This window comes from Mobula birostris, chromosome 6 (genome assembly GCF_030028105.1).
Source record: "Mobula birostris isolate sMobBir1 chromosome 6, sMobBir1.hap1, whole genome shotgun sequence".
In the NCBI taxonomy this organism is placed as follows: domain Eukaryota; kingdom Metazoa; phylum Chordata; class Chondrichthyes; order Myliobatiformes; family Myliobatidae; genus Mobula; species Mobula birostris.
In genome coordinates this window covers 8854020-8867404 of record NC_092375.1, presented here as the reverse complement: position 1 = coordinate 8867404, position 13385 = coordinate 8854020, and the positions used below count along the sequence as shown (strand labels likewise).

The following is a 13385-nucleotide window of genomic DNA, read 5'->3' as shown; positions in this document are numbered from 1 at the left end:
GGCAGGAGAATGTGGTTGAGAAGGTAGTAAATCAGCCATTATGGAATGGCCTAATTCTGTTCCTATGTCTTATAGTTTTAATTCTTTATATGAGGTACCAAAATAATAAAGCACGGTTAGTATACCGTTTCCGATTATATTCTTTTTCACTACCCCACCTTTAATGGCCTTTTATATGATGGTCTTCTGTTAAATTTGTCCATCCTCGATACTTTACCTATTCTTGTATGAGTTGCAAGCCTTCTTACCTATTTCTGCAAATGCATGGGCTTCTGTGTCTTCCTTCAATATAGTTATACCATTCTGTTCCCTTGAGTGACCATTTCTGCTTTACTTATTATACTCGAATTTTTTCTTGTGTGGAAGCTGCAACAAGGCAAGGGTTAAGATAACGTCCAGGCAAGGATAGTTTGCAGAGAGTCTGCTGTCTGCAGGCAAGGGAGCCTTTGAAGAGCATAGCTTCTCTTTGCAAAGGAGTGGCTGGAGCCGTTTGATATGCTGAGACAAGATGAGGAAGGAAATGAAGAATTCTAGCGTGACACTTAATATTGGTCAGTTACTTTACTAATTCTGAAATATTATTGGCCTTTAATGTGGAGATTCTGTTGGCTATTACCTGTAGCATAAAGTGATTGATTAAGCATTTAATAAATTTGAACATCTGCAAGGGTACCAAACAGCCACTATCTGTATCCATCTAATCAACTTCTGAATTAAAAATGTAATTTCTTTGTTCAAATTTCAGAACAGTTTGGTGACAGGGGCCATGCTCTTCTCCTTGTGCACAAGTAAATAAATTGTGCTTGAGGAATGAGCCATGATCAAAATGCAGAGGAATCGATGGACCAAATGTTCTAACTCTACTCCTATGTCTTATGGGCTTGAGGCCCTCTGTTGGTCAGGGTCGACCATGGACGTTGTTTTCCAGCTGTCTACGTGATACGCAAGTCAGGGCTGTCCAAAAAAGAAGGGAAAGCTGTTGCCCATGTAGCAGGCTCCCCCTCTCCATGCAGCTGATGAATCTAAATCAACGGCAGAGACATATAGTTTAGCATTGCCGGTCAGCATTGAACTCAATGTAGGAATGCCTTAGGGGCTCCTTCTCTGGATTTTCCCACAGGGTTTACTCCCGAAGCCTGCCCCATGAGTGGGTGTATCTGTGAGGCAACAGAGATTTGAGAGCACAGTTTTCCTTCTAGGTGAGCTGTCAACCACAGCTTACCAGCTCCATCTGCCCAGAGTGACTGGCTTTAAGGCACCAGTAACCTGCCTTTGTCCCTTCTCCTGTCAGTAGGAAAGGTTACGCCGGGCTTAATAGCAAGGCCACCTGTGTAGGCCAGGAGCTGGACTTGGTTGTCAGAGGCTATTTGTGATGCACAGCATTGGATGCAATGGGTAGTGGGACCTGATTCCCACTACCACCCCCAGCTATGACAACCTTAAGGAACACTATGGTCTTACATAAAAGCATATTTAAGGAGTCTCAACCTTTTACTTAAGGGCTGCTGAAATGAAATTGTTATTGAGACCACTGAGTTTGTATTTAAAATGACTAATTACACACTCCAGAAAATATCTTAAAAGTTATCTGCAGACATGCTGCTGAAACCAAATTAGCAGCTGATAAATGTTAAATCAACAGCTCCAGCCTCTTTAGGCCAGCTATTTTCAGCTAAGTGACAGAGAGCCCACTTAAAGTTTGGGTAGATCAGAATGAATTTACAGCGATTTGTAAACTACAGCAAACTGTCAGGTCAGCTGAAAAGGTCATTGGCTGCAGTCTACCATTACTTATGTCTGGGACAAAGAAGCGGGTGAGAAAAGTCATTGCAGACACTACCCAACCAGCAAGCGGCCTGCCTTTTCCTAAAGCACCCTTATGGAAAGTGCTATAGGGCCATCAAAATGAAAACTTCACATCACCTTAAAAGCTTCTTCCCCCTGGCAGTTAATCTGATCAACCATTCCAGTAAGAACTCCCCCCCCCCCAACCCCTCTATCTGTTTTACCTCATTCTCTGCCCTCCACTGTAAAGACTTTTAAACCACTTTTATGTTGTCATTTACGTTGTAACTACCTGAAAATATTTATGTATTTGTGCGCATTTTATTTTATATCCATACTTTAACCTCTAAATTTAGTTTTTATATAATCCTTAGAATTTTTGAATGCTGTATTTTGTCATGTCATGCCAACACCCACAGCAAATTCCTAATACATGTAAGTGTATGTGATGAATAAAGCTGATCCTTGATAAAGTTGATTCCATTCAAATGGTCTGTGTTCAAAGTTCAAAGTATATTTATCATCAAGGTATTAATATGTCACCATATACTACACTGAGATTCATTTTCTTGCAGGCATTAAAAGATACAAAGAAACACAGTAGAATCAATGAAAAACTGCACACAAAGATGAACAAATAATGTTCAAAAGATAATAAACTGCAAGTGCAAAAAGCAAAAAAATGTGATAAATAATATTGAGTCCATGATTTGTAGAGTCCTTGAAAGTGAGTCCATAGATTGTGGAATCAGTTTAGAGTTGAGCTGAGTAAAGTTATCCACACTAGTTCAGGAGCCTGTTGGTTGAAGGGTAATAACTGTTTCTGCACCTCGTGGCGTGGGAGCTAAGGATCACGTACCTCCTTACTGAAGAGAGCATGGCTTTGTTGATGGGTGCTGCTTTCTTGTGGCAGTAGATTTGGTTTGTGGTGAGGATGGCTTTATGTGTGATAGACAGGCTATATTTGGTACTTTTTGTGGGTTATTCGGTTCACGGGCATTGGTGTTTCCATACCAGGACGTGGTGCAACCAGTCACGATACTCTCCATTGAGTGTCTATAGAAATATGTCAAAGTTTTAGCTGAGATGCTGAATCTGTGTGAACTTCTCAGAAAGTAGAGGCATTGTCATGCCTTATTTATAATAGCAGTTATGTACTATTTCCAGGACACATCCTCTGATATGATAATGCCAAGGAATTTAAAGTTACAGGCCTTCTCCACCTCTGATTTCCTGATGAGTGTGGTGTTTATCCTACATGATTTGCCATTCAGTTTTCATTGACTTGATAAGCTAATCATTTCAAAAAAAACTTACATTCTGCGAAGAATTGTATTCAGTTCATAGATCACATTTATCAGTGTGTATGTAGTTCACAGTTCAGATCTATTCAAGCATAGTATATGCTACGTTATATCGAACACTATGTGTTCTTCAACCGTAATTTCAGGTGCCTTCATTAATTTTCCCCTTTTCACTAAGATTGCTCAGTGAAATTGATTTGCAGAGCTTTGCTGGGCAAGGCAAATTCTAAACACAGGATATTATTGCACTGATATGTTAATTATTTATTGTAACTTCATACTGACCAACAACTGGCTACAGTACTTTGATCAAGGGCTTGAACTGGTTTGCATTTCCTTACTACGTTCCCTTGAAAGCATAGTGCTCAGTAACTAAAATTTAGCTGATTACTATTCAAGTAGTGTTGGCTACAATACAGTTATAAGTAAATTGTCTGTATTGGAGGTTATCTTTCATTGTGTACTTACTGTTTGGTAGGGAAAAGATTGCCTTTAGCATTATTGGACATGTATGTTGAAACATATATTGTAATGTGTTATTTGCATTGTGGATATGCTGGAGGCAGCCTACACATGTTACCATACTTCCTGTGCCTACATAGCATGCCCACAACTTACTAAGCCAAACTTGTATGCGTTTGGAACTGGAGCACTTGGAGGAAATCCGTGTGGTCACAGGGAGAACGTACAAACTCCTCACAGACAGCGGTGGGAAATGAACTCATATTTTATAGCAAGCTCTATAAAATAACCAAGTGCATATTGGGGTTCATGGGTTCATTGTCCATTCAGAAATCTGATGGCGGAGAGAAAGAACCTGTTCCTAAAAAGTAGTGTGTGTGTGTGTGTTTTCAGGCACTTGTACCTCTGCCCTGATGGTAGCATTGGGAAGAGGGTATGTCCTGGGTGTTAGGGGTCCTTAATGATGGATGCCTCCTTTCTCAGGCACTGCCTTTTGAAGATGTTGGAGTTGGCTGATTCTGCAAACCTCTGCAGCTTTTTCTGATCCTGTGCAGTAGCTCCTCCATACCAGACAATGATGCAACTAGTTGGACTGTCTTCCACGGTACATCTGCAGCAACTTGCTCTTGCCTTTGATGACATACCAAATCTCCCCAAACTCCTTATGAAATACAGCCACGGGCATGCCTTCTTTGTAATTGCATTATTATGTTGCGCCAAAGATAGATTTCTTTTTCTTTTTGTATTTGCATAGTTTGTTATCTTTTGCACATGGTTGTTTGTCCATCGTGTTGTGTGGTCCATTGATTCTATTGTGTTTCTTTGTATTTACTGTGAACACCCACAAAAAATGAACCTCAGAGTTGTATATGATGACATATATGTACTTTGATAAAAATTTACTTTGACCTTTTACCTCTGTTTATCCTGTTCTATTCATGTTCACTGTACTTTTATCATCTTGAAAATGTTATTTGTAATTTCTCCAGTGTTGTTCTGCCCAGGGAGACGGGAACTGTGAGATGTTTGTATAGTAATAGTTTATTTTCTTTTATTTTCCAGCATCAACAGACACTACTAAACCAGCTGAGAGAAGTCACGGGTACCAATGACATCCAATTATTGCAGCAAGCTCTTCAGGTAAAATACCCCCTTGTTTAGTTCTTCTTAATGCTCTGACAGCATGTGTTATTGCTTTGTGATTTGTTTGGTACTGGCAATGTGAACATTTGTTGGCTATCTCCTGAGTTAATGGTGATGATCTTTCTTGAACCATTGCCCACTTTTTGGAGATCGTTTTGTGTAGTAAACCCTAGCATTGTCAACAAACATGAGAAAATCCTCAGATGCTGGGAGTTCAAAGCAACACACACAAAATGCTGGAGGAACTCAGCAGGTCAAGCAGCATCTATGGAAAAGAGTAAACGGTTGATATTTCAGACTGAGACCCGTCATCAGGACTGGAAAGAAGAGGATAAATGAGAGTAAGAAGATGGGGGGGATGGGAGGATGAAGTACAAGGTGGCAGGTGATAGTGAAACCAGGAGGGGGTGAAGTAAAGAGCTGAGAAATTGGTGAATGAGATAAAGGTCTGGGGAAGGGGGAGGCAGAAGGAGCTCCAGAGAAAGGTGATGGGCAGATAAGGAGATAAGGTGAGAAAGGGAATCAGGAATGGGGAATGGTGAAGGAGAGGGGGGACATTACCAGAAGTTCGAGAAATCTATGTTCATGCCATCAGGTTGGGGGCTACCCAGACAGAATGTAAGGTGTTGCTCCTCCAACCTGAGCATGGCCTCATCGTGGCAGTCGAGGTGGCCGTGGATTGACATGTCGGAATGGAAATGGGAAGTAGAATGAAAATGGGTGGCCTAGCATTTTCAACTCAACCACTATCCATAAGGAATTTGTGCATTCTCCCTGTGACTGCATGGGTTTCACCGGGAGCTCCAGTTTTGCTCCCATATTCCAAAGACGTGCAGGTTAGTAGATTAATTAGTCACATGGTTGTATTTGGTTTGTGCAAGCTTGTTGGGCCAGTTCTGTTACTTGGGTGTATCTCTAAATACATAAATAAGTTACAGCCTGTTCTTGTTGTTTCAAGGACCAAGGATTAGCAGTAACAACAAATAAGGTTTGTTATGTCTTTGAGGATCCAATGTTGGAGATTGAGGATAGACCTGATAAAAGCTTATAAAAATGTGAATGGCATAGATATTTCAGAGAAATATGGAAGGACAAACTCCAAGGCAGAGTAGAAAGTAAATGGCAAGATACTTGGTAGTGTGGAGGAGCAGAGGGATCTGGGGGTACATGTCCACAGATCCTTGAAAGTTGCCTCACAGGTAGATGGGTAGTTAAGAAAGCTTATGGGGTGTTAGCTTTCATAAGTCGAGGGATAGAGTTTAAGAGTCGTGATGTAATGATGCAGCTCCACAAAACTCTGGTTAGGCCACACTTGGAGTACCGTGTCCAGTCCTGGTCACCTCACTATAGGAAGGATGTGGAAGCATTGGAAAGGGTACAGAGGAGATTTACCAGGATGCTGCCTGGTTTAGAGAGTATGCATTATGATCAGAGATTAAGGGAGCTAGGGCTTTACTCTTCGGAGAGAAGGAGGATGAGAGGAGACATGATAGAGGTGTACAAGATAATAAGAGGAATAGATAGAGTGGATAGCCAGCGCCTCTTCCCCAGGGCACCACTGCTCAATACAAGAGGACATGGCTTTAAGGTAAGGTGTGGGAAGTCCAAGCGGGATATTAGAGGAAGATTTTTTACTCAGAGTGGTTGGTGCGTGGAATGCACTGCCTGAGTCAGTGGTGGAGGCAGATACACTAGTGAAGTTTAAGAGACTACTAGACAGGTATATGGAGGAATTTAATGTGGGGGTTTATATGGGAGGCAGGGTTTGAGGGTCGGCACAACATTGTGGGCCGAAGGGCCTGTAATGTGCTGTACTGTTCTATGTTCTATATGATGGATAGAATCTTATACACGGGGTGAAAGTGTCAGATAGTAGAGGATGTGCATGAAGTGAGAGGGGGAATGTTTGCAGGAGATGTGTGGGCAGGTTTCATTTACACAGAAAATGGTAGGTGCCTGGAATTGGCTGATGGGCAGTGATGGAAGTAGATACAGTATTACTGCTTTGGACTCATGGAGCAATGCAGCATAGATACAGGCCTTTGGCCCAGTGATTCCGTGCTCACCACAATGCCCACCCAGCTAGATCTAATTTCCTGTTTTAGGCCCATATCCCTCCAAACCCCACCTCCCCAAATGCTTCTTAAATGATGCTATTTTACGTGCCTCAGCCACTTCTGAGAGGCTTTTACATAGACTAATGAAAATACCTGGAATAGAGCAGGGGTTCCCAGCATTTTTTTATGCCACAGACCCCCTACCACTAAACGAGGGGTCCATGGACCTCGAGCTGGAACCTCTGGAAAAGAGTGATGTGGATCATGTGCATGTAGAAGAGATTTAGTTTAATTTGGTATCATGTTCACTGTAATCAAAGTGTACCCTGTACTTGTGCCATACAGTTCTATGTTCTGTTTGTGTCAGTCAAGATATAAATTGTGGTCTTAGTGAAAGATGTTTTCTGAGTAATCAGATTAGTTGTTAATCGAAATGAGGGCCTTTTTTGCAAAAGAATTTTGTACGTTTCACAGAAGCTTGGGGTGGTGGGGGGTGTATATTAGACCATAAGATATAGGAGCAGAATGAGGTCATAGAGTTTGTTCTGCTATTCCATCATTGTTGATTTATGGTCCCACTCAATTCCATTCTCCTGCCTTCTTTCCATAGCTGTGTCTGCCAGTAGACTAAAAGACGATAGGGAATGAACCTAGAGTCAGAGTCAGGTTTATTATCACTGGCGTATGCCGCAAAATCTGCTGCTTTGAAAGGTTAAAGAATAGCTTTATTTGTCTGATGTATCAAAGCATAATTTGTATAAAAGTCTGAGGATGTGCTGCTGACATCAACATCTCATACCCAGAAGTCACTAACCCTAACCTATATGTCGTTGTATCGCGGGCGGAAGCCAGAGCAACCAGAGGAAACCCACGAGGTCATAGGGGGAATGCACAACCTCCTTACAAACCCCAATCACTGGTGCTTTACAGTACTATGCTAACTGCTATATTACTGTGTCCATTCTGTGGCAGCAGTACAATGCACGTGGGTGGCAGGGTGGAGATATGTCTCTACCCAAAGTAAGGCACTTCTTCCATCCACTAGCCTGGAGGTCACCCTTGGGCAGGGTGTAGCACCTGCATAGCACCCTGATCAGAGTCACGTGAAGCCGTGGGAGCAGATGGTGGATGGTCGTATGAGCAGTTGGTCCACCGATGCCAGGCAGATAATCTGAAGATTATTGATAATATCTTTATGTTTAACAAAGCTGAGTACACTAGGATTGGCAGACTGGTTTATTTATTTAGATATACAGTACAGAACAGTCCCTTCAGGCCCAATGAGCCACACCATCCACCAACTCACCTACTTAACCCTCACCTAATCACAGAATAATTTACAATGAGCCATCAACTGGTACATCCTTGGACTGTGGCAGGAAACTGGAGCACCCAGAGGAAACCCACACAGTTATGGGGAGGATGTATAAACTCTTTACCGCTGGTGTCAGAATTGAACTCCGAACAAACCTCCTACCACCACCACAAATCTGTGATAGCACATTGGAGGCCCCTTTGGTCCAAGATGTTGTCCTGACCTTTTAATTCACTACAATAATCTGAGCCTTCACTCTCCCATAGTACTTTATGTTTCTATCATCCATGTGGCTAAGAGTACATCCCTAATGTACCTTCCTCTACCACCACCCCGGCAGCATGTACCACACACCCACTACGCTGCATGTAAATTAAAAAAAAACCTACCTCTGACATCCCCTCCCCCCATACTTTCCTCCAAAATGATGTCCCCTTGTATTAACCATATCTGGCCTGGGAAAGCATCTCTGGCTGTCCACTTGTTCTATGCCTCTTATCATCTTGTACACCTCTGTTGAGTAACCACTTGCCCTCCTTCACTTCAAAGAGAAAAGCCCTAGCTTGCTCAACCTATTCTCATAAGATATGTTCTCTAATCCAGGCAGCATCCTGGGAAATCTCCTCTACATCCCTGTAAAGCTTCCACATCCTTCCAATAATAGAGGCAACCAAAACTGAATGCTTTCAGTGAGTGCAAGCTTGTTATAGAAACATAGAAAATAGGTGCAGGAGTAGGCCATTCGGCCCTTTGAGCCTGCACCGCCATTTATTATGATCATGGCTGATCATCCAACTCAGAACCCCGCCCCAGCCTTCCCTCCATACCCCCTGATCCCCGTAGCCACAAGGGCCATATCTAACTCCCTCTTAAATATAGCCAATGAACTAGCCTCAACTGTTTCCTGTGGCAGAGAATTCCACAGATTCACCACTCTCTGTGTGAAGAAGTTTTTCCTCATCTCGGTCCTAAAAGGCTTCCCCTTTATCCTCAAACTGTGGCCCCTCGTTCTGGACTTCCCCAACATCGGGAACAATCTTCCCACATCTAGCCTGTCCAATCCCTTTAGGATTTTATATGTTTCAATCAGATCCCCCCTCAATCTTCTAAATTCCAACGAGTACAAGCCCAGTTCATCCAGTCTTTCTTCATATGAAAGTCCTGCCATCCCAGGAATCAATCTGGTGAACCTTCTTTGTACTCCCTCTATGGCAAGGATGTCTTTCCTCAGATTAGGGGACCAAAACTGCACACAATACTCCAGGTGTGGTCTCACCAAGGCCTTGTACAACTGCAGTAGTACCTCCCTGCTCCTGTACTCGAATCCTCTCGCTATAAATGCCAGCATACCATTCGCCTTTTTCACCGCCTGCTGTACCTGCATGCCCACTTTCAATGACTGGTGTATAATGACACCCAGGTCTCGTTGCACCTCCCTTTTTCCTAATCGGCCACCAGTCAGATAATAATCTGTTTTCCTATTTTTGCCACCAAAGTGGATAACTTCACATTTATCCACATTAAATTGCACCTGCCATGAATTTGCCCACTCACCCAACCTATCCAAGTCACTCTGCATCCTCTTAGCATCCTCCTCACAGCTAACACTGCCACCCAGCTTCGTGTCATCCGCAAACTTGGAGATGCTGCATTTAATTCCCTCGTCCAAGTTATTAATATATATTGTAAACAACTGGGGTCCCAGCACTGAGCCTTGCGGTACCCCACTAGTCACCGCCTGCCATTCTGAAAAGGTTCCGTTTATTCCCACTCTTTGCTTCCTGTCTGCTAACCAATTCTCTATCCACATCAATACCTTACCCCCAATACCGTGTGCTTTAAGTTTGCACACTAATCTCCTGTGTGGGACCTTGTCAAAAGCCTTTTGAAAATCCAAATATACCACATCCACTGGTTCTCCCCTATCCACTCTACTAGTTACATCCTCAAAAAATTCTATGAGATTCGTCAGACATGATTTTCCTTTCACAAATCCATGCTGACTTTGTCCGATGATTTCACCGCTTTCCAAATGTGCTGTTATCACATCTTTGATAACTGACTCCAGCAGTTTCCCCACCACCGACGTTAGGCTAACCGGTCTATAATTCCCCGGTTTCTCTCCCTCCTTTTTTAAAAAGTGGGGTTACATTAGCCACCCTCCAATCCTCAGGAACTAGTCCAGAATCTAATGAGTTTTGAAAAATTATCACTAATGCATCCGCTATTTCTTGGGCTACTTCCTTACGCACTTATCTTTGATACTGAATGATTGCCTAAAGGGTGAAAGTGCAATAAACACAAGAGATTCTGCAGATGCTGAAAATCCAGAGAAACACACAAAATGCTGGAGGAACTCAGCAGGTCAGGCAGCATCTATGGAGAGGAAAAAAAATAGCCTACCTTTCAGGCTGAGAACCTTCATCAGAATAAAGCGTTGTAATGAGTTCTTCAAGCCTGTGCAGGATGCTGGAGGGTGTTGGGTCCTGAGGCTCATGGAGCACCGGAATTGGTTAATTGTTGTTTAATGGAAGTCGTTAATCATTTAAAGTTCTTTGTGTTTTTCTCAAGTGACTCATTCTTTGTAATGCGATCTCCTGGTGCTTTCTGTTTAAGCTTGTTAAATTTATTTTGATGGGCTCAGGGATTCCATGTTACATGCATTATTTAAGTGGATGCCTAATTAGTGCTAACCTTGGGGTCCTAGTTTTGATAATGTTACTTCTTGCAGTGTCACTCAGCCAAGAAAGAGAGGGAGGAAGGAAGGCAGCAGGGGGAGGTAATAGGCAGATGAAAAGAGGTAAGAAGCCATAGTGGAGAATAGAAGGGGGGGGGGGATTTTTTTTTAATCAGTGGAAGAAATTGATATTTATGAGGGTTGGAGGGTACCCAGATGGAATGTGAGGTGTTGTTCTTCCATTCTGAAAGTGGCCTCATCACGGGTAAAGAGGAGGCCGTGGACTGATATGTCGGAATGGAAATGTGATTAGGAATTAGGAAAGTTCCATGGTGTGTTCACCAAATCCAGAGAGCACACATTGTATTCCTCTATTGCAGGGTGTTCCCAACCTTCTTTATGCCATGGACTCCGACCATTAACCGAGGGGTCCATAGACCCTAGTTTGGGAACCCCTGCTCTACTGACTCAGGCCCCTTAATAAGAGTCGTGGACATGCTCCATTTCAAGTGTAGTTGTCTTGTGGCAACAGAGACATACAAACCTGTAAATTACAAACATAAATAGTCCAGGAAAGGGAATAATGAGCAAAAAAAATGTTCTTATCTGCACCATGCTTCTGCCTGCTTTAACCAGCTTAGGGATCGTACAACTCATTATAAAGAGAATGAGGAACACCTAATATTAGAATGATTCCAGGAAGTAGATCAAGAGTTGTGAACAAAAATGGGAGCGGAATTGCTAATCTTTCACTGAAATATTGAAGCTTGAGTAGGTCTTATGGAGGATAGTAAAAATTGCCTAACGGGTCACTGGGGTTCCCCCTCCCTCCCTCCCTCCCTCCCTCCCTCCCTCCCTCCCTCCCTATTTTTGACATTTACTGTGAACATTGTAGAATGAAGAGCTTGAAGTATTGTTACAGATTTCTACCATGTATCCCACAACCTCTGTGACCCACCACCGTCAGGAAGGAGATTCAGGACTGGGACTGCCAGACTGTGGAACAGCTTCTTCCCTCAGCCTGTGAGACTAATAAATACCCTCCCTCTACTGAGGGCTCGTCACTAGGACAGCAAGTTGCTTACTGTTTACCTGTGCTGCACACTACATGCATTTATGATTTTTATTTTATTAACTTATTTATGGTAAAATTTTCATGTATGTGCTTGTGTGATCCGGGTATTCCCTAACCAAAACCTTGGATGAATTATGAGGTCAAGTCCCTTTTAAAGGCTGGAGCTGCGGCTTTTTGGTCCGGGGATACCAGTCGCAACACGGAATCCAGGCGTGAACTCCGGAAAGCCATTAAGGGTGCCAAGAGGCAATATCGAGCCAAGTTGGAAGCCCAGGCTAAGCAAAGGGATGCCAGTAGACTATGGCGGGGTCTAAATGAGATCACTGAGTGCAAAGAAAAGGCTGGGAATAACAATAACTGTGGCGCTTCTCTTCCTGACAAACTTAACATATTCTACGCAAGATTTGAACAGAAGAGGAGCGTCCCGCTCCCTCCAGATGAACCGGACCTGGTGGCATCGAGATTCATCGTCACCGAGGAGGATGTTAGAAGGGCCTTCCTGAAGGTAAATCCAAGGAAGGCGACGGGCCCAGATGACATCCCAGGACGGGTTCTCCGGGCCTGTGCAAGTGAGCTAGCTGCAGTGTTTGCTGACATCTTCAACTGTTCCTTGCTTCAGTCTAAGATCCCCTCGTGTTTTAAGAAGGCAATGATAATCCCAGTACCGAAGAAGAGCAAGGTGGCATGCCTGAATGACTATCGACTTGTGGCTCTGATATCAATTGCTATGAAGTGCTTCGAGAGACTGGTTATGGTATACATCAACCACAGCCTACCGGTCAACCTCGACGCTTTGCAATTTGCCTACCGGAGCAGCAGGTCAACGTCAGATGCCATCCCTCTGGCCCTACATTCTTCCTTAGAACACCTGAAGATTAAAGACGCATATGTAAGGCTCCTTTTCATTGACTATATCTCTGCCTTTAATACCATCATTCCAAATAAACTGATTCCTAACCTCCGGAACCTGGGCCTTAGCACTCAGATCTGCAGCTGGATCTTCAACTTCCTCACCAACAGGACCCAGGCTGTAAAAATAGGGGACAAGCTCTCCTCTACAATCACTCTGAGCACCGGTGCCCCACAAGGCTGTGTACTCAGCCCCCTGCTCTACTCACTGTACACCCATGATTGTGTAGCAAAGTTTCCATTAAACTCAATATATAAGTTTGCTGATGACACAACAATTGTAGGCTGTATCTCGGGTAATGGTGAGTTTGAGTACAGAGAGGAAATTAAGAACCTAGTGGCATGGTGCGAAAACAATAATCTATCCCTCAACGTCAGCAAGACGAAGGAATTAGTTGTTGACTTCAGAAGGAGTAGCGGACCGCACGACCCAATATACATCGGTGGTGCGCAAGGTCAAAAGCTTTTAAGTTCCTTGGGGTCAGTATCACAAATGACCTGACTTGGTCCCACCAAGCAGAGTTCACTGCCAAGAAGGCCCACCGGCGCCTTTACTTCCTGAGAAAACTAAAGAAATTTGGCCTGTCCCCTAAAACCCTCACTAATTTTTATAGATGCACCGTAGAAAGCATTCTTCTAGGGTGCATCACAACCTGGT

The 13385-nt window shown here is 43.3% G+C and overlaps 1 protein-coding gene across 6 annotated transcripts in view; it reads left to right on the top strand.

Annotated features, from left to right (window-relative positions):
• usp25 (ubiquitin specific peptidase 25) overlaps nt 1-13385 on the top strand; it is a 551935-nt gene that overhangs the window by 301103 nt on the left and 237447 nt on the right. For all 6 annotated transcript variants that reach the window (XM_072259857.1, XM_072259852.1, XM_072259853.1 and 3 more), the window contains exon 2: nt 4614-4691. Coding sequence is in view for 5 of the 6 variants with exons in the window: in XM_072259852.1 (XP_072115953.1) it covers nt 4614-4691 (78 nt within the window). In the remaining variant the exon portion in view is untranslated. The remainder of the gene's footprint in view (nt 1-4613; nt 4692-13385) is intronic.